Genomic DNA, 22043 nt, shown 5'->3' with positions numbered 1-22043 from the left:
CGGAAATAGCTGCGCAACGTTGAGACGTTATGGGGCGCAAATCATGATTAAACGTATGTTTTGTCTCCTTCAGTTTAAAAATACTGTTGCTACTTTTTTAAACACCGGTGAGGGGCGAAATTATTACGAAAAAATAACTTTTACCTTAAAAAATATTGGCACAGTACATTACTAAAAATACAAGCATCACTAAAAATTATGCAGAAATTTGTGTGGATAATTTTTTCAGCAAATATATCCAGGCCACGTGATCGTCGCGCATGCGCAGTGAACGTTCTTCACCAAGCCGCTGGGAAAAATATCCGAAAGTGGTGTGGTCGCTTTACGGGTTTGCTGCATCTTTTTGTGTGGATTTAGCTGCCATAAGTAAAGTACAAGTACTATTATGATTTACTGAACTATTTGATATATAATACTACAAGTTTTTGAGATGTGGAGCAATAGCGGTGAAAAGTGGCAAAGACACAAAAGGAAGGTTTGAGTGCAAAATGGCTGAAATTATTTAGACGAAAATTTAGAAAAATGTACAAATACTACCAACAACATATGTTAAGAACACCTTTATTTAAGTCTTTCTTCTAAAAAGTAACCAATCTTTTGTTAAACGTCCTACACATTATTGTACAAACAGAAATATGTTGGGTGCTCAAAACTATTAAGAAAGATTGTGCAGAACTGTGATGGTCAAGTCTGTGTGCTTCTTGAGATTTTGTAGTTTCAAAACATCTTTTACTTTTTCATTAAAACCTTAGATGTCACTGAAAAGTTTATTTGTGGTCTAAGAACACAAGACTTGAGAAATACTTAAATTAGTATTTGGATTTCTGGAAACTAGAAAAAAAAACAGGTTATTAACAGTGTTCAAATTAAACCTTCAAAAAATATGCCACAACTTTGTTATTTAAACAATAACTTTTATAACCTTTTATTACAACACATTTGCATTTTTGCAATGATAGTCATTTACTGGCAAACAAATGTGTCAAAAAGTCAAAGCAGGTGGCAATCTTAAGGCATGTTTTGTTGCTCTTTGACCAGTAAGTTTGTTAAAAAGAAAAATCGTTTCTTGGTTTTCTCAAGATTTTATGTACAAAAAATGCCATACAAAAATATACAAACTAACCTAAACCACCTACTTGCTGCCTAATGACCCAAATATTTCAATTTTAGTAGTTAAGTTTGTTATGCTCAGTAAAACAACCAAACATCACATACCAGAAATTGATTTTACTCAATGCCAACGGTTAAAAGTCATAGGAAATGTAAAAAGGTTACAAATCCAAATATGCTCTTTAAACAAAAACAGACACATGGCAGGAAAATTGGGAAAACAAGGAAACTCAATCCTGGGTAATCGATCCAGCTAACGGGAAATAAGTGGACATCAAACAATGTTACTGTGTCAGCGTATTATATTTGGTTTAGTTACAACAGCGGTCTCATAAAATGTGATGTTAAATGGCTGAATGGCGGCACATAGATTTATACACAAAATAATGCAGTACCTTAGTTCGAAGTGCATATGTGTACAGGTGTTAAATGTAAATAAGCACTGGTGCTAAACAAAAAAAGACAAAAGATATAAAAATTTGAATAAGGTTTATCAAAGGCATAAGTTGTTTTTTGAACATTACAAATAACACATGGTCTATTCTATTTGATGTTTAGTCGCAATATTGGCTTTACAATTCTAATGACCCTTAAAACAAGGGTTCTTCAAACTTTTTAGCGAAATCGCCCCCCTTTGATATTGATATGGGCGGTTACTAACCGCCGGTTAGATTCACCCAGCAACACAAAAGCTTCACTTCACAGTTAAAACCTACTTTAATTGCTACTACAACATGCAGGATCTATTTCTGGTAATTCTAATGCAGCTAAGGAATATTTGTTACATCATAGGCAAGATAATATTATACGATTATGCGCAAACAATCGCCTTCTGTTGTTAAAAATAATGGGGCATTACTCGGCAGAGGAGAAACCTGTACATTCCACATCAACTTGCAATGGATTTACCAAATTAAATGTTACAAATACTTGCAGTTTGGGAAGCGCCGGTGGCTTATAGGAAGTGTAAAAGCAAAACCAACTTGAGGGTAAGCTTGTTACCGTTGTATTTAAAAAGTATGGCCCGTCACCATACATAGCCTGAATAAAGTGTCCCTTGTGGCAAGTTATATGTCCAACCTTGCTCACAAAAAAATAAAACAATCGCCAGCAAACACAATGTATTCAAATAGCAACATGTTCAAGCTAAAGCGCCTTGGTCCCGTGTGTTTGCAAGACGAATAAAATCTGCTTGTAAGGGAAAGTTCGCTGAGTCTCACAGTTCTTGTTCATATTTAATGTTGAAAGCCCCCCTTTAAAGTCACCCCCCCCCCAACTCAAAATTGTCACCATCGCCCCTTCGGTGAACGAAATCGTTGAAGAACCCAGCTTTAAACGCACACTTATAGATCAGGGGTCTCAAACGGCATTGAGGGCCAAATACAAACTTTTAAGTAGGGCAAGGGCCACACTACGAAAATTTGTTACAGTGTAACATGACAACAAACATAGTGCATGATTAAAAAGGGAAATGTTCATTAATGCCATTAGCTTTATTAAAAAACAATATTGTAATAAATAACAAACAAATATACAATGTAGAAAAGTGAAAGAGCAAACTGTGCTTTTTTGCTTTGTGTGGAAACTGGCATAACACAACAATGAAAAAAATATGATGCAACAATTGCAATTGCTGATTTTAAGGGCGCTATTTCGAACATGCCATTAAAACATTGCATATACGACTACCAGAAAACACTTGAAGTGCCGCGTGTTTGAGACCCCTGTTGTAGATGTTCCCTGGCAATAATGGCTTTGGACTTAGTGGAAATTAGAAATTGCATTTAATAATTAGGATTATGCATAATATGCGAGAAGTGCACTGTTGTATTGGCAAAATACACTGGGTTAAGTTAATTATTCCTCTGATGTATAGCAAATTATGGGATTTACAAAAACAACTGGCCAAGTAGTATTTACAGTATTAGGGCAATTCGATCCAAATGAAGTTTCAAACAATCCAACTTTGGCACTAAAACATAGTGAAATTTTTGGGGAGAATGGTTTTAAAGTGTATTCTACTCATGAAGTGGTTTCATAATACATTTTAAAAAGCAACAAATCCTTGAATACATTGTTGTGAACTGATTCTATTTACATTCACAAAGACTTGCATAAACACTGGTATACCAGTGACACAAATTCATTGTAAATAATAAATACTTAATGGTGTTCTGCTATATAGTACTGTACATAGAAGCAGAATGTGAAACATATACTGCAGTTTTAAAATTTAATTTATGGCTAAAACAGAAACACACACGTTTGATAAACATGTAAATCACAAAGCCCACTAAACCCTTTTTTCAACATATTGTAATTTAATATTTAGTCTGTGCACAGGAAATAAATGAGTTACCATTATTTAACACTTAAAGGCAATATATATTTCTCTGTGGGTCCAAATGTGCTGTGTATCAGTTCCAATGAGATGTATAAATAGCAATTGTTAAGCCAACTATCACATGCCAAAATTTGTTATTGGTGTTTACTGTTCGAGCCTTCTTGTGCAAGATTGACAACTGTTTTATTGGTTTGATTGCTGTGGGTGTATTAATGAACATGTATTTGAGATTCATAAGCAGAAATCACTTACTTCAGGAACTAGTTGTGATTTTGTTTCGTGTAGTTGTTTTTGTAAAAACAGTCAAAAAATGCTTTTGGATTGTTTTATTTTTCATCTGTTTATTAGTACTTTTGCCAGTGATTGTCAAATACAGGGTTTCGAGTTTATCTGGACAGAGAATGCCCCGCACTGCCAGTCATTTTGCTCTCCAGGGCCCTGTGGTGGGATATCAAAGTGTTTATTTAAAAAAATCGAATGTACCAAAAGTCAGCAGTTCATTGCAAGTTTAATGTAAAAGGTTGATCACACACAAAAAACTTTTGCATGATACTGAAAATTGGTATGTGCAGCACTAAAAACTCATTGTACCATGCTAATTCAAAGTAGCTTGGCTGACAAATATCAACAAATGTTTAAAACTTTTTCTAAAGGCAAGAAACTGAAAAATATTGTTGTGAAAATTTCAGCCGAAGTTCAAAAGAACTGCCACAAAAGCATTGAGAAAATACTTTTCCCAACACCGTTTGACAGAAATCTAACTTTCCATCACATTACATGAAGGAAGTTGCAAATGTGCGATATTTGGGTGAAAACAAATTCACATTAAAAGTGAGAAATGCATTGGCAGATGGGCTTTATAAGGAATATTCTATAAACAACCAATTTACTTTTACATGACCAACAGCTGTTGAAAGAAGGCACAAATGTGGTCGCACAACCTTTTTCGCAGCAACGTGTGACCCGGTCTATTACGTCACAGTTGTTTCGTCACTTGTCAACAAAGGCAGGTCGCAGTGCTCGAAATGAGTTCTACCAGCGCTGCTTCGGTAATCGCTGCTAAATACATTTCAACACATATATTTACAAAGAGAAGCAAAATAAACGAAATTTTGTCAATTGCAGTGCAGTATTGCAAAGACAACCTGGAATGCAATGTTGTCGTTAAAACCTACTTCGTTTAACTTTCGCAAGCGTGAACCATAAACTTGTGAAGGGCGAACTGTACGTGAAAACAATCACGCCAATAACCCATTAACACATACGCACATGTTCTGATAATCGTTCCCAAAGCGAGTACAACATACAACTGCAAAATGGCTGCTTCAAAGATACGACATTGCGATCCGGGGTTGTGCTTCTGACATATTCAATTGGAAAAAATGTTATGTTCAGATTTGCCAAACAGTAACAAAAAAACACTGACAAAGTCACGTTGGAAAATAGATTGTTGACGACATTCTCTTTCCGCAACGCTGGCTAGATAGGTTAAGCAACTATGTTTTTCGCAAAAGTGAAGACCACCTTAACGTAAAACCTATGTGAAGACAAATGACCCAAAAGCAAATCCGATGAAAACAATTGGTAATCTCATTTCGAACCCTGCGATTGATGAATCGTGCGTCAAAACCCACGTGGCGGGAGATACAAACACTGTTGTGACCATAAACTTTTTTATGTTTCTTTTGTGCAAAGCATGTTGTTGTACAAACGTTTATTTTGTAAACGATACTTTAAAGTTACGGACTGCAAAATTATTCAAAACAAATACACAATTCAGCTTTTTGTTCACAAAATGTGAATTTTTCCCACATTTCCTGTATTGAGTTAAAACAACAAAAACACATTTTTTCAAATTCACTGCAAGGTTAATATGGATCGCCATTTTCAACTTTCAACTGATTTTTTACAGTGGTTTTTTTTACAGTGACATTATAAGGGATATATTGCTGCGCAAATGATACACTTGTGATAAGCCCTTCAATCATGCAAAGTTATTTTGGTGCTGCTGACAAACATGTCAAATTGGATGATTACATTTGTGATTTGAACCTGGACATAACAGATGGAGGTTATACTTGCATTCCACAAAGCAGTGATGGATTTTCATATATGTGGGGAGGGGTTAAAGCAACACATGGCATTAGGTAACTTTTTTCAAGATACGTAAGAGTTAAATGTTTTATTTCTAGTGATTAAAGGCATTACATATGTTTGGAGCTATGTTATTCGATCTTTAAAGGCACCATTGGTTTACCAGACTGAATACACTCCTGTCATCTCTTAGAACTAACAATTCAAATTTGGATAAAATATATGAAGGGCAACCAGACACTTCAGTCACTATCATACTTGTTTCTTCTACAAGGCAATAAACCATAACAACATTTTGGGGAGTCCTAGTGGACCACATATTTTAGAATCAGTCCTCGGTAAAATAAATTCAACTGTATTTTGCTCAGAAAAATCCTTTTGATGCATGAAATAATAGTGGAAGCATAAAATGTTGTAAGACCAATTGTGTTAAACCTTGAATATATAACAAACACTGGCATTATTTTTGGTAACTTGGGCTAATGGTTTGTCTCGATTTTAAGTTGCAAATAATTTAACTTTCCAGGTCGGGGAAAGTGTGCTATGAGGTAAAAGTGGCAGACTATTGTGAAGCAACTAACAAAGACCCCACAGACACATATGTTGCGAGAGTGGGCTGGTCAACAGATAGCGCCACCTTGCAACTGGGAGAAGACAAAAATTCATTTGGGTTTGGTGGGACTGGTAAAAAGTCTGCAAACAGGAAGTTTTTAAATTATGGAAGAAGATATGAAAAAGGTTTGTGTTTAAAAAAAATGTTGATTACAATTTTGTGGTTGTTTGTTTTGAGGCTGTTATTTAGTGTTAGAGTACTAATTATGGTAGTTGATGTCGAACTTTTCAGAATAGGTTTTAAGTTACGCTGATGACAACAAAATTTGTGTCAAGTGCAAACCACACAATTCCTACATTTATTCTGCCACATTAAAGTACCACAGTGCTGCACATATCAATAAGCAAAATGGTTTTCTTTTGTTCAGGTGATGTTGTTGGGTGCTACCTTGCAATGGAGAATGGATGGGTTGACATATCATATAGTGTCAATGGCCGTTATTGTGGCAGTGCTTTTAAAATTCGATGGATGACAGATGAGGTATAAACTGGAATGCGTAGAGAAATTGTTATTCTGTATTACTTCTTGAAATCAGAATTGTTTTTGCCCTTTGTTTACACAATTTTAATGAAAAAGGTGGGGAAAAATTAACTTTTGTTTTCCCTAGGCATTGTTTCCTCATGTATTGACAAAGAACTGCAAACTTGAGACTAACTTTGGACAAGCACCTCACCCTTACTTCTCGCTACAGCCAGGATACAAACTAATTGACCACATTCCTGTAGAGCTCAGAATTCCTGGCGTCCGAGCTCCACTGACACAAAGAGAATGTGAAGTTATCATGATGGTTGGTCTACCAGGTGTTGGTAAGTACCCTAATCCTGAATCATTTATTGCATAAAAAATGTCCTTTTTTGCTTTTACCCAATTCTTTGAACCATAATTCGGACCTTTTATTTTTCACAAGAAAAAATGTAATCTGTTTTTGATTTGAATGCAGGAAAAAGTACATGGGCCATGAACTATGCTAAAATACACCCGAGCAAGAAGTATGTTGTATTAGGAACAGATTCAATAATCGACAAAATGAGAGTAATGGGTTTACCGAGAAAAAACAACTTCACAGGTAAAATATTTTTGAATATACACTATAGCTAGCAATATAATCTTTAACTTAATCCTTCAATATAAAACATGTATGTTTAGGTCGTTGGGATGTTTTAATCAAACAAGCCTCCGAGTGCTTTAACATGTTGCTGAAAAAAGCTTCAAATTTGCCAAGGAATCTGATTTTGGACCAAACCAATGTTTATGCTTCTGCCCGGCGTCGGAAAGTAAAACAGTATAGAGAAAAGGGATATATAGTAAGTTTTGTTCACTCCAACAATAAAGTGAAATACTGAAGAAGTTAAAGATGATAAAAAATACGAAGAAGTTTTTTTAGCCCTTCACATTTTAAACGTTGTGAAATGACCTGATTTCTTCTTTATAAGATTATTGCTTGTGACGGATAATCACCTACAGTTTGTGCATATAAACGGATAATGTGTGCAGACAAATGAGGGCTATTTTTTTTTATTAGGTGAATGCCATGGTGTTGGTCCCACGGGATGAAGACATGATAAGAAGATCACAACAACGAACTGTTGAAGAGGGCAAAGAGGTCCCAGAAGCTGCTGTTCTGGATATGAAAGCTAACTTTTCACTGCCAGATGAGAAAGAGCAATTATTTGATAATATCACATTCCTGGAACTGCAACGACCAGATGCTCAACAGATTGTGGAACAGTACAACAGGTATATATATATAAATGCTCGTAAAAGGCATCTGTAGTTTTCAAACCAGACTTTCTTGTACAAGTCATTTTTTTCGAATTGTTTTCTATTTACAACATCATTTTATTAAAAACCATCGTTTTTCAATGTTGTGCTCCTATTCCTGACTTGTTGATTGTTGAAGTGCAACTGTGTGGCTGAACTTTCAAAACAAAAAACGAAAATTAACTTAGTATCTTTGACTGCTGCTGCATGTTTAGCAATGCTGATAGCTGTATAATTTACATTGATTTAGGGAAGCTATGAATCGAGGTCACCACAGCAACCAGCAAAGAGGAGGAATTAATCAAAACCAAGCACAAAGGAACCAATATGATAGAATGTCAGCAACTAGGTATGTTGTTGTGCAGCTCCTTGCATGATTGTTATTTTACTACTTACTATGTTATAGTTTGGACAAATCTTACTCAACGCCGTCTCCTCATGGACCTCCACGAACTCCACAATCCAATCCAAGAAGTTCAATGGATCGTTCCTACGGCGAGAGGTACTCATCAAATTATATTGATATGTGATAATTAGAAGTTTCTCTGCCAACGGTTATATGAAAAGTGTTATTTATTTATACAGACCTTTGGGTGCAGAGGATAGGCATTCTGGTAGTCAGGAACGCAAAAGTGTCCCACAATTTTCAAGATGGGAAAATGAACAAGACACGAAAATGTAAATTTTTTTTCAAATTGAACAAGACACAAAAATAACATTTTTTTCAATTTTTTGTGCCATTTCATGAGCATTTTATTTTTCTTATTTTCTGTTTGTAAAATAGTTTCTTTGCAATTAAAGGCACATGTTACTCAAATTGTTTCCAAGTTCTTGTACTGACAAGCATTCCTTTTTATACAGTGGAGTAAAAAGGACAGAGCCACCGGGGATGGAACCTCCAGAAAAATATAGAAGATCTGCTGGCCCTCCTACTAACACTGGGTATGCAGAGCGAAACCCACAAATTCAAAGACATGAAGCTGGCATGGGCTACCAACAAAAGCAGCAGCAACAACAAGCATTTACTGACAAATGGAATGAACAGGTATACATTTGTTTTGTTGTGATATTACATGTTACTTTGATTTTGCATGTAGTATTTTTGGATTTTCACAGTGGAGAGTAATATTTACAATTACTATCTCCCAAAACATCCATCTCTAACACTGTTTCAATACATCTTTGTGTCACAGTACATCTACATTATTATGTAGCATAAGTTTTGTATCTATTTGTCTTGTGTCTATGTATCTATTTAACTATTTGTGCCGTGCTTTCCAGGTGTCCAGACCCAATGACCCAAATTCAGGCCATCAGAGACAATTTGCTGGACAACAGAGTGCTGAGGTAAATGAAAGTTTGTGTCTAAGTCAATGGCAGCATAAGAAAAACATCTCAAATTGGTATCAATGTGTGAAACAAAACCACCATCTGTCATTTGCTGTATTAGATACCACCACAAAAACAAACTCCAGTCCGGCAAACTCGATGGGGACCAGAAAGAGACACACCACCGAACAAACCAGTTCCCCAACATCCTTCAAATATGAAGACAGAGTATGATGATTATGGCTATTCACAGCAAGCCAGGTCCTTACCAAATTGTCTTGTCTTCAGGGTCATTCCATGTCAAAAGTCCCAGAAAAATGGCAAAAGTTAACCCACCCTCTCAGATTTTCTTCAAATTTCATGTCCATGCAGCTAGTTACACTGATTTCAACAAAAAAATTTTTTTTGAAATCTATCAATGTTTCACGAAGTTATGACATTTTGAAAATATGTCAAATATGTGATCACTGCAGCGACGCGCATCAATGCTTTTTGATAATACCGTGTTTAAAATGTTGTATTTCTTTCTAATTTGTATATTGTGGTCATTTTGATTGGTTAGGTGAACCTTTAGGTCAGGGGTGTGCAACCTTTTTCGTCGGTGGGCCATATAACCAATTTCGGACATCAAGCGAGGGCCACACAATTTTTTTCATGCACCGTATTTACACGTTTTTTACCCTACTGTTGGTACAGCTTGCATTATAATATCATGTAGATATTATTTCCAGACCGCTGCGTTTTGTTTTATTTTGCTTTTAAAATCAACTTTAAAATGTTAGGTGCAAGTAAGTTTCGTCGCCTTTCACAACAAAGTCATTGTTAACTAGACAAAGAGTCACATTTGGTATAGAAACGCAACAAGCACCTAGTGCGCATAGAATACCGTAAGTCTGAATGAATTAAGTTCCATGCGCTGGTTTAGCTTATTCTTGTTACGTATAGCAACTAAGAAGATTTACTAAAAAGCTAGCCGTTTTTTTTTTTCTAAAATGTGCATTTTACTTGCTCTGAATCAGAGTGTTGTTGAGGGCCACACTAAACGGCTTAGCGGGCCGGATTGTGGCCCGCGGGCCGCGGGTTGCACACCCCTGCTTTAGGTCATTCTCAATCACCTTGTTACAGTTTTTCATGTTTTTGAAATATGGGTCAGTAATTAAAGGGGGTTCAGTTTGGGGGTATGCGAATGTGCATTCATGCGTAACGACAACTTTAAAAGCTCATATCTTGAAGTGCACACTAGCTAGAAAGTTAAGTAATGGCTTAAATGAAAGCTCTTACTGAGTACTTTCCTTGTTCTTAATTTTATGATGCTTCTCTGTAATTTGTTTGAAGCAGGGTCATAATAAAACACAGGTTCATTTTTCGGATATTTTTGTGATACTGCTTCTATTATCTATACTTTATGTGCCCTAATTTGTGATTAAAAGTTGTTAAGATGCAAAAGTTTAGTGTAGGTGTCTCACTGGATACTTAATGCCACAAAAAGACATATCCAACACAAAAACAAGGTGTTTTACCAATTGACTCTCTAAGAGGTGAAGAGCAAATGCTTCTGAATATTCGAGTTGCTGCTGATAAGGGTAATGAATGTTGTTTGGAGAACGGATGTATTTTCCACAAGTACAATTACATTAGTTGGTACCCTTCCTTGCAGAAGAAGTGTTGTGATCCTTTTCAAGTTCACAGTTAACCAGTCAAAAATCGTAATATACGTCCTATCACTTGGGAATATTACCCAAAATATAAAAATTACAAGACCAACCTGACACTAAAGATGAAGACAAAATGAAAATAAAATCTTTTGACAACATTATCTCTAAAATGAAAAAAATTAAGAACAGTGGCAGTACGATAGCAGAAAAAATACAAGTCCCCACAATGATACCCAAGCAACTGGTCAAGAGAAAAGACTACCTTAAACGGAAAATCACACCTTTTCAATGTTTAAATTGTAATTTTTATATTTTGGGTAATATTCCCAAGTGATAGGACGTATATTACGTTTTTTGACTGGTTAACTGTGAACTTGAAAAGGATCACAGCACTTCTTCTGCAAGGAAGGGTACCAACCAATGTAATTGTGCTTGTGGAAAATACATCCGTTCTCCAAACAACATTCATTACCCTTATCAGCAGCAACTCGAATATTCAGAAGCATTTGCTCTTCATCTGTTAGAGAGTCAATTGGTAAAACACCTTGTTTTTGTGTTGGATATGTCTTTTTGTGGCATTAAGTATCCAGTGAGACACCTACACTAAACTTTTGCATCTTAACAACTTTTAATCACAAATTAGGGCACATAAAGTATAGATAATAGAAGCAGTATCACAAAAATATCCGAAAAATGAACCTGTGTTTTATTATGACCCTGCTTCAAACAAATTACAGAGAAGCATCATAAAATTAAGAACAAGGAAAGTACTCAGTAAGAGCTTTCATTTAAGCCATTACTTAACTTTCTAGCTAGTGTGCACTTCAAGATATGAGCTTTTAAAGTTGTCGTTACGCATGAATGCACATTCGCATACCCCCAAACTGAACCCCCTTTAATTACTGACCCATATTTCAAAAACATGAAAAACTGTAATAAGGTGATTGAGAATGACCTAAAAGTTCACCTAACCAACCAAAATGACCACAATATACAAATTAGAAAGAAATACAACATTTTAAACACAGTATTATCAAAAAGCAATGATGCGCGTCGCTGCAGTGATCACATATTTGACATATTTTCAAAATGTCATAACTTCGTGAAACATTGATAGATTTCAAAAATTTTTTTTTGTTGAAATCAGTGTAACTAGCTGCATTCACATTTTAAATTTGATAAAAATCTGAGAGGGTGGGTGACATGGAATGACCCTTCAATACAATTAGATATTGTTTTGCTGAGCACTGAACAACTCATGTTGAATCCTTTGGAGTCTCGGGCTATTATGAAGTCACCGTGATTGAGGCACTAATATATTCAGCAATCTTTATGTGTTGTTTAGCAAGGGTCAGTTAATGTTCAATTCTGAGCATAAAAAACTTAGGTACTCTGCTACTGGCTTGGATTTCCTTATCTCTGGCAAACAAGTTTCTGTGCTTGGGTCAGTTTAAATTAATGACACAACTAAATCAAGTTCAAGTGTTACAATGCATTTTAACTATAAATTCCAGAACAAAATAGTTGGTTGCAGCATTCCTCTATAGTTGATAAATGAATTCTGCTTAGCATTACAAATGATTTTAGTCTTTGTTTAGTTCATCCAGGCCCTGTACAAGTCTGTAATTACTTGCAGGCAACCCAGAGAGCAACAAGGGCATCAAATGGGCAATCAGGAATCAAGGGCTGGTAGAGATGGAAACCAACAAAGGGTATTCATTTTTATGTCTAAACACTTGTTTATTCTGCATAAAAATGGTAATCTTTTCAGCTGTTTTGGAAAACAAGACAGTGGCCTGAAAAGACTGCACTATATAAGAAAATAACAATTATTGCTCACCTAAAAACTAATTATTAAAGAAAAATATTGTTGGTTATACCCAGTGTTTTTTTTAAGGTGTTAAATTTCTCCAGCGGTTTCCCAAAATTTGCCAGTAGCCTAATAAATAATTCCTTTAAGCAAATATGGCTATTTTTTGGTATTTGAATGAAACACTTGCGGTCTCTTAAAACTACTTAGCGGTCACCCAAACCAAACCTTAAAAAAACCTTGGTTATACCAAATATTAACAGGGAACCTCGAATGATAGCCTGCTCTCATTCAAACAAACTTTTTTGTTATTAGTTACATGCAAAACTTGGCTCCATTACAGGGCTATTATGAATCACCACAATCAGTTGCCAAAACTGAACCAAGAAACGATGACAATAGGTTTCCAAATAGAGACCAGCGTCAACCATATCCACCACAAAACATGTCAAGAGATTCTAGTTTTAATCGGGGTAGGGGAAATGTTGGAAATGACAGCTACAATGATTCGTGGGAACAAGATGATCGTCCACGACAACCTCCGAGACCAACTCAAAACTTTCAGCAAAATCAAGGTAATTATTTTTTGTAAAAAATACTCTGTTTTCAATATACAACTAGAAAGCACACATAAATATATAGCAGGGGTGGGCCAAACGGAGCCAGAACCCAAGTCCTGTTATTGATGCTGTAGTGCTCGGCCAAGCAGTTGCACCTACTGGCCCGTGCATTAAATTTGCATATTCATGTCCTGCTAACATACGAACCTAGTGTTCGAAAGGGTATCCAAAAACAAAAATAGCCGATTTTCAATGAGGTAGATGGTGAAAAAATGCTGCCTTCTTGGGCTTAGTACACCATTGGTGACTGAAGGGATCTTTGTATATATATTGCTTTACCCGGAACATATTTGCATTACTCCATCTAACGGTGGTTTACACAACTTAGCTGACATATTCTCCACATTCTCAAAAATACTGTATAAATCCCTTTAAAAATTACCAGCTTATGGATAGGGTTCCTGGTTAAGTACTAAATTTGTGGTAACGTTTTGGTGCTCTGGGCCTGTTTAGGCCAAGTATTAATTCAAATGTTAACCCCAAACAATTTGTTTGCTGAATGCAAATCTACCACAAGGATTTCATAGCCACAATAAGCTCATTTCTAACTGGGGATGACCATGGTCAATTAAATATTGTGTTGTTAAAATTTGAATAAAATGTAACATAAATTTTGCATGACAAATCATTGAGTTAATGTGTATGGATTTAGTGCATTGTTCTTAGCTCAGTTTTAATTCGCTTATTTTGTAGGTCAAAGGTTACAGGAACCACCAAGACAGGATTCCTACAGGGGCGATTATCAACAAAACAATCAACAATATCCAAAACAGGAACAATATGATGAAACTTATGAGCAGTATGACTGGCCACAACAATCTAGTAAAACATCTTTACTAATTTTTATGTTGTGCCACTTTGGGAACATTTTCATGCTACCCTTAAAAACATCACAAATATGTCTTTTGAAACAAATTAGACTACAGTAAAATAACTGAAAGGGCAAACATGTTTGTCATTACCAGTTAATTTATTTTGTTCATTTTCATTGTTTAGTGAATTGAACAAACTATAAATAATTTTTTGTGTGTGTACCTATATACCCTATTTGTTCAGATGTAAAGCAGGAACCAAATTATGATCAATCATATGAAGACCCACACTACAATGAAGGTTTTGGAACACAACAATATCATGGTGATGATTACAATGAATGGAATAATTCACCTGCAAGGTAACTTTTAGAAAACAGTTTTCTATTGAAATATGCAAATAGTACAATACTGTATTGTCATGCAATAAAATCAGTGTTGTTAAATCAATAAGAATAGCCACCCCAGTGTTTATGTTTTGACACTCATACCCCACCTTCTAATAAGAGTTCCTGCCACATACTGTTTAGTAACTGCAGCAAGTTTACCTCCTATGCACCAATTGTGTCCTCAATTTTGCAGTGCTTCATAACTTTAAAAGCAAGTAAAATTTTTAAGGCAAAAATAAATTCTTTCTCTGAGCCAAATAAACTCGACTCAAACAAAATTTTTGTTTAAGTGTTGATACAAATGAAAGGTATAATCATTGTTGAATTTTCTTCCCACTTTATAAATCCTAAAAAAACACTTGCAGGAACCAAAATGTACCACAAAGACAGAAGTTCCAAGGTGTACCAGGTCATGGTTCACAAGGTGATTATGGCCAGCAAAATCACGGCCGAGTTGATGAAGGTGATTTTCAACAAGGCAGAGCACCACAAGGTCAAGGTCGCTTACCTGCTGGTCGGCCTGGACCACAAAACAGACCACAATATGACCAACAGTTTGACCAACCCAATAATAGGTAGGAAAACATGCAGCATAAATAAAAAGTTGACGTTTTCAGACAAAATCGGTCTTCCTGAATGTTAAAAAAACACATTCATAAAATTATAAAAGCAGTAATACAGAAAACAGCTTTGGCATTGTTTAATCTGTTCTTTTATTTGTAAAAATGTATAATTTTTTTATAGACCCCTGAACAGCAGGCCACCAATGCGTGACAACAGGCCTCCATTACAAGAGTCACCTTACAATGCTTCAACCACACAACAGCGTGACCTAAATCCACAATCATTTGACGATCAAGGGCCACCACAAAGACGAAAACCACTCCTGGAAGCCCCACCAGACCGCAAACCTCATCTTAATGAACCTAACTTTGACAGAAACAATGGCCGCAGAGCTGGCCCAAACGGACAAGGAAATGATTTTGCACAAAACATGCACAATGATCGTGAGCCACAGTTTAGTGGTAGAGAACGTGACAATCAGTATGACAACTGGAGTGAAAAACAAGGGCCTTATTCCTTTGAGCAAGGCAATGCTCAAATTGATTTAAGTGCTGATGACAAAAAACAACTGCAGTTTTTTGAACAGCAGCAGTCAATGCTCGGTGGCAACCGACAAACTCCACTAAATGATAAGCGTAACTTAAAACCACATGATCCTGTCGAGCCACGTCAAGAAGCAAGAAGAAGTGGAAGAGATGAGATCCGAGGTGAGAGATCTGGAAGACAGGAGAGTGAAAGAAATTCGAGGGACCGATCTTACAATCGTGATGGGGATAGGCCCAGAAGAGAAGACAGAGGGAATCGGGATGAAAGAAGAACCAGGGATGAAGAAGGAAACCGGTCCGATTCGAGATCTAGAGATGATCGTGGATCAAGGGATCAAAGAAGAGATCGAGAAGATTCAAGATCGAGAAGAGTAGATAGAAACAGAGATGAAGCAAGGGTTAAACGTGAAGACAGAAGAGAACGGAGCTCCTCAGCATCCAGAAGAAGTGACAGAAGATCACCAGAGCGAAGATCCCCAAGAAGATCAGATCCAGGTAGAGGAGGGCCAAACAGAAGACCAATTAATGAAGAGCAAAAACCTCCACAGCTTCCTGGTGGAGGAGTACCCCAATTAAATTTTACACCCAAAAATGAACCCCCATTTGCATCAAGACCAGGAGTCCCTAAAGATTTAAGAGCTGGTGATATGAAGCCAGGTCTGCACAGTAGGTTTTGAGCTTTTATATGTGTTCTTTTCATCTAAGTATGTTTTCTTTAAACCGTTAACAGTGTAAATTTGGGAAGCATGTTAACAAAACACCTAGTTTTTGACTAATATATTCTATTTTAACAACAGAGCCTGGTGCAGATCCCGCTACTATTTCCAAACTGGCCAGTGTTGATTTTGATAAATTGAAAGCTAGCTTGGCGAACATTCGCAAAAGCCAACAGCCAGAGGTAAAAACAAAAAATCTGGTGTACCACTTGTGCACTTTTTATGTATTACGATTGTATTAATGCTATTGATGGCTTCTTTAGGTTGAATCTGAGTGGATAGACCCCAATTTTGGCAGTGGTGTTCCAAACGAAGGTGGATTGGAAGGTTTGTGAAAGTGGCTTACCTAATATTCTTCACTACGTCTTTCTGCCATTGAATGTAAAACTAACACAACAAAAAATCTCATGCTATAAATAGTAACATGTATACTTTATCTAAGTTCAGTTGTATTGTAAAGGAACTTGTATTAGAATACTGATGAGACTTTGGTAACTAATACAACGTTATGTTTTGTATTAACTTCTACAGACATGGATATTGATGAGCCTGTCAGGCAAAATCGACCTATGCCACCAGGGGGTCGCATGCCATTTGCCCCAAGAATAAGGCCTGGGGGCGCACCAAGGGGTCCACTTTTACGAACTCCAGGGCCCATGGGTAGGGGACAACCAAGGGGTCTACCTCGACCTGTAAGACCCCAGTTTAGGTATGATTTAAGTTTGTGTAACTATCAGTTGTAAATTTGTGCATAAATGCTGTCTTTTTTGCAGAGGTCCACCACCTGATATGCATTCAAATGATATGGGTCCAAGAAAAACTCTTCTAGGTCTGTATTCTTTAAATGAGGATTTTTGGACAAAAAAATTCACATCCTTTAAATCAGTGGTTTTTAAATCAGTGTCAAAAGTTTTATTATGTCACTATACACAAGATAATTCCATTCAAGTGCTACGGCACTGCATGGGCAAACGGACATCAAAATAGGCTATAAAATTGGATAATACACAGTTGCTAATACCAGGTGAAGCGCATCAGAATAGTGTAACTTTAATAAGATAACCGATTTGTGTATGAAAACCCAAATCACAAGCAAGCTTAGACTCTTTCGCATGGCCCAACGTGAGAGTTTCATCTGTTATAATAAGAAGAAAAAAGCATTTTTGGAAGGGGTGCGCAAGTTACATTTCGTTGTTATTATGGGTTGCAAGATAAAAAAGTTGCGATCCACTGCTTTAAATGCTTGTTTCAAAATCATTGTTAGTTTTTGATTTTTAAAGTGCTGTTACGCTACTTTTTTGATTTAAAATTCAAATGGCTTGAAAAATCCCAAACACTGCTAATAATGAAAAATTTATTTGTTTACCAGCTACTCCTGGAGACGAACCTATACACGATGAGCAAAGTTTTGGGGATAGTTTGGGTATGGGTGATTTTCCTCCACTTGACCATGGAGTTCCCCCACCAAGAATGGGTCATCCAGGTAGGATTTTTAGGGGTCCTGGAGGCCCAAGGCCAAGGATGCGAGGATTTCCTGGAGGAATGCGATTTAGAGGTAAGTAGTTTTCTATACATGCAGAAGTAGTGACAAAAAGCTGTTTGTCTAGTTTTGGGTGGCAACATTCTGTTTTGGTTTACAGGGCCAATACCACAAAATGGGCCACCAGGAATGAGAATGAGAGGAAGAGGGATGCGGCCCCCGAGACCCCGCTTTGGACCTGTGTAAATACAGGTGAGATCCGATACCTTGACTTGTTTATCTGTTTTTCAGATTTTAGGTTTACTTCTGGGATTCAACTTGCTCCAGGTCCAAAACACAAACCACAAAAAACAATTTATTAGTGCTGGAATAAAGGAAATTCAAAAATTATATCTTTTGAAAAAGAAAATGTCTCCTGTTTACTTGCAAACATGCCATGTACAAACCAACATCACCATTTAATTAAATTTCACATAACACTCACTTGATACACTTTTGAAACAGTGACTTGTTCAATCTAACAATATTCAAAAATTACCACAAAAAAATCATTTGTCCCTTACTTCAAAAACAGGTGAATGCCTTGGCTGATAGGATTTGCATATCTCAAAGTACTGTATTGCTTCTCTGTGTTGACAAACCAGTTACTGCTCTACCAAACATTTTATGGGGAGGATGATCATATATAGAACATTTTACTCCAAATTGATCCTTGGGCGGGCAGTTAAAAAAAAACAGAAAACAATACTTGCTGCTGTTATGAGTTACAACTGGAAATACGAACATTTCCAAAGTAAATAGGTGTTTGGACCTATTGGAAGTTTAGCTGTTCAAAGTATGAAACATACCAACTGATATGCATTATATTCAATCCTACAGGTAACATAATACCAAATAACACTATTTATTATTCAAATTGTGTTTTTCAAAAAAACTCTGCTAGATTATAAAAGCTTACTTGCACTCTAAGAAAACATGCAGTTTAGTTTTAAAATGCACACAATATTTAAATCAGAATACTGCTTTTATAACAAAACATCAAATGAAAATGGCAGGTGATTGCTGACCACAAGTCATATTGAAAACCACGTTGGAAATATGCAATCAACTGGTCAAAAAAGTCACAGAAAAACTTTTTGTGACTGACCTGATTGTGTTGGAGTTTAAAATTAATAGTACTGTTTTGGAACCAGTCTCAAAGTGTCTGTTAGGTCATTTCACGAGTCTTGTACCTATGCATTATGACTATGGAGTTCAAAAGTATGAATATTAAAGTATATAAATCCTGAATTCCAAAAACAGTGTAACATTATTTAAACACAACAAAAAAAGACACAAGCAAGAATTTAAAAAATACATTTATTGTTGAAATATTTTAATACAATTGCCCTTCCAAAAACTTTTTGTGCTGAAAGCCCACTGCTTTATTAATGTATAAAACTGGGCTTTGTGGTTGTTAAAAACTATATCGACCGTAAAATCGCAATCATAAATGAATGACACAAACACAAAATTCATATTTGGAAAAGTAGGATGGTAAGTAAACTTTTTCTGATTTGTCTCATTTTTAATGCATGTTGTTACATACTGCATAAATTTTGCAATAATTTATCAATAAAAAACATTAAAAGTGAATTTAGGGTAAAAGTTTTATTAACAGAGAGCTCTTGCCAGGCCTGTTTACTTCACAATTTGTTTGTTTGTCTTCCTGGAGCTAACCAAATATGCTTTGCACAAAACTTAACAACCAAAGTTAAACAAAAAAGCACTCCTGTTTAAGGTTCCACAAAATAGTTAAAATGCCTTGCAAAAGTATGGTGAAATGATGTAACTGTTTGACTTTTTATTAGGCTTTTAATAAAATATGTTGAAATTTACAGTTTTACATGTCAAAGATTATGTTCATTATTAACACACTTTTGTTTTGATGGGTATTGTAAGAGGATGGCAATTGGACTTGTTTAATCACTGATAAAATATTACAAAAGTACTGCAGTTTCAAATTTTAGTTACCATGAAAGTTAGTATGCATATGTATAATGTTGTGTCCATATGGGAGGAACTTTATAAGTCCCAAACTAAATTTAATACAGCATATTTTCTTCAGTTGAAGAGCCAAGAGGTACGCACACATGTATGCCTCTTTTAAAACACTCCTTCAAAAAACTTACGGGGATGTTCAAAAACGAGCACAAAGCTGTAAATTGATGTTGACTGTTCCTGTGAAAAAGGCTTGTGGAGCAGAAACCACAGTGTTGCAAATTTGGGGATTCAACAAACGTTTTTGTTTCACAAACAATTACACAAAGATCATCGTGGATCATTCAGTTTTATGACAAATACAAGTTCGAATTTTGTGAAGCGTTGGTGTTTGTTACACGAGAAATGATGTTTATGCGAATTGGCATAGACCAGTCCTTCCTGTTATTCTCCTTCGTGCTGTGTTGAGCTGACTTGCACGCTCTGGCTTGACTTTTGCTAACATGTATTTTAGTTAGGAAGTCCAAAACGCTCTTCAACGCTGTTTTATCTGCACACAAAACTACAAAATTGAGTGGGAAATTTTTTTAGTAGAACCTTAATTGAGTTTATTTGTTTTGCTTGGAAAAAACACGGTTCACATTTTCAAAACCACCAAGCAACGAGTTTTAATGCGCTTTAAATTGCATCAAGCGTATCTGATTGCAACCCGGACCGTTTCAGCTCAAGGCAGAATCAATAAGTTCTTACTACATATTTTACCAATAGCTTTTAAATCTGACACACACTTATTCAAAGCGTTGCAGCGAAATGAATCAAAGTTCATGTGACTTTTCTAGCCTTGCCATGTGGGGAATGCTTGGTGGCCGGCTAATTTGGTATGACGCCTTCAGTAGACCTGGCGTACTATGGTTTTATATGAGTGTGTCGTGATTGCTGGCATGCCTGAACGTTTTTGGGTTGATACTACATTATCTCAGTTATAAATGTAACAGATCATAAGTTCCTTTAAAAGCGCCCTATGACGGTTAAACCATTTAAGCTAACGTTTTGCGTTCAAAGTTGGCGAAGAGTTCAGGCCAACTGGCGGTAGGAATCAAATTTGACAGTTTTTGACATAATGGTTGGAATTACAGTGGAATTTTTTTTTGCGTAGTCGATCACATGCCCAACGATGCGCTGCACTAAGGCCTATAATAGTATGATCAGTTGCATAAAGTTATGCTGTTTTTGGTGAAGCTAAAATGAGTTGGTGCAACCGCCCAATATCATTTTGGTTCTGCATTTTAATACAAATAAAGGTCGATCTAGTTTATAACTAGTTTTAGTCCAGAAATATCTCGCATCAGCATTAATTACCACAGGTTTTTTTATGGTTGATCAATATATAATAAGCATAACTTTCGCCTTAATCGGCATTTATTTTCAAAAAGTAATAATTTTTGTGTATAGATCATTAAGGTATATATGGTGGAGCTGTGCGCTTCACGGCACCCAGTTCCATGACGTTCTGCATTTGTGCGCATGCGCCCTTGGAAAAGCTACATGCTGATGGGCGAAATAGCAGTTGGGTTGCTTTGGCTTGGGCAGCTCCTCGAATTACGTAACGGTAGTTGTGTTGTACGTCTACTGTGCTCTAAAGCAAAACCCGTGTACCTTACTCTTAATATCGACAATGAGTACGGTTAAGTAGTTCTTTTTCAAGATTTAAAGCTCTTTGTTTAAGAGATAATTCTTGTAGCCTAGCGCTGTGACTGCATTACTTCAGGTGGGTTTTTCCAGTTATCATTTAACTAATAAGTGCGAAAAAAATGGGATAAAACACTTTTTAATCCAAATATGTCAGACAGGAATGAGCAACAACACAGTTTAATTTTATATAGGACCAATGAAAAAGTGGTTGTGTTGTTGTGAAGTTAAATGCCTTACTGAAATTCAGGCAACATCAAATGCAGAACAAACAACTAAACAGAAACATCTCAAATGGACAACTGAGGATCTTGTCGACATCTCTAAACACCACCGTGAAACCGATTACTGCCAACTTTGCCGTGTGCTGCACCGAACCAATGTGGACAACATATTTTATCCAGTATATCAATCGCAATTAAGGGACATACCTCTCTTCGGACTGCCATCAAAACCTCGAATCGTATCGTCACAATGGTAAAACCACACAAACCCACTGATGTATTTTTTACAGTGCGGGTGAACCTTTGTA

The 22043-nt window shown here is 36.2% G+C and overlaps 1 protein-coding gene and 1 long non-coding RNA gene across 4 annotated transcripts; both read left to right on the top strand.

The window, feature by feature from the left end:
• The first annotated feature begins 5353 nt into the window (after nucleotides 1-5353).
• Nucleotides 5354-20203, top strand: LOC145212566 (uncharacterized). Of its 3 annotated transcripts, none has more exons than XM_080080733.1 (26): nucleotides 5354-5601; nucleotides 6075-6286; nucleotides 6529-6641; nucleotides 6769-6967; nucleotides 7102-7227; nucleotides 7308-7465; nucleotides 7684-7898; nucleotides 8173-8271; nucleotides 8329-8424; nucleotides 8508-8600; nucleotides 8784-8967; nucleotides 9204-9269; nucleotides 9373-9512; nucleotides 12543-12618; nucleotides 13060-13291; nucleotides 14030-14158; nucleotides 14393-14510; nucleotides 14903-15112; nucleotides 15282-16303; nucleotides 16444-16544; nucleotides 16626-16689; nucleotides 16894-17071; nucleotides 17136-17191; nucleotides 17732-17917; nucleotides 18003-18094; nucleotides 19950-20203. In XM_080080733.1, the coding sequence occupies exons 1-25, from the start codon at nucleotides 5441-5443 to the stop codon at nucleotides 18086-18088; spliced, it is 4320 nt and encodes a 1439-aa protein (XP_079936859.1). In that variant the 5' UTR covers nucleotides 5354-5440; the 3' UTR covers nucleotides 18089-18094; nucleotides 19950-20203. The 3 variants fall into 3 exon arrangements, with proteins under 3 accessions (XP_079936859.1, XP_079936858.1, XP_079936860.1); XM_080080732.1 differs by having other exon boundaries at nucleotides 15282-16312; XM_080080734.1 differs by lacking the exon at nucleotides 8508-8600 and having other exon boundaries at nucleotides 15282-16312.
• Nucleotides 9519-10621, top strand: LOC145212567 (uncharacterized). The gene is made up of 2 exons (XR_013856739.1): nucleotides 9519-9825; nucleotides 10352-10621. It is a non-coding gene; the product is annotated as an uncharacterized LOC145212567 (long non-coding RNA).
• Nucleotides 20204-22043: the final 1840 nt, after the last annotated feature.

This window comes from Phallusia mammillata, chromosome 2, assembly GCF_965637545.1.
Source record: "Phallusia mammillata chromosome 2, kaPhaMamm4.hap1.1, whole genome shotgun sequence".
Lineage (NCBI taxonomy): Eukaryota > Metazoa > Chordata > Ascidiacea > Phlebobranchia > Ascidiidae > Phallusia > Phallusia mammillata.
The sequence above is the reverse complement of the archived record's forward strand: the minus strand, read 5'-3'. Positions and strand labels throughout refer to the sequence as shown.

What these genes read in the sequence shown, in the direction of transcription:
- LOC145212566 (XM_080080732.1), top strand. Translation starts at nt 5,441, where the DNA reads ATGCAAAGTTATTTTGGTGCTGCTGACAAACATGTCAAATTGGATGAT. An exon ending in AAAGCAACACATGGCATTAG is followed by an intron (nt 5,602 to 6,074) that starts GTAACTTTTTTC and finishes TTAACTTTCCAG; the next exon opens with GTCGGGGAAAGTGTGCTATG. An exon ending in TTCGATGGATGACAGATGAG is followed by an intron (nt 6,642 to 6,768) that starts GTATAAACTGGA and finishes TGTTTTCCCTAG; the next exon opens with GCATTGTTTCCTCATGTATT.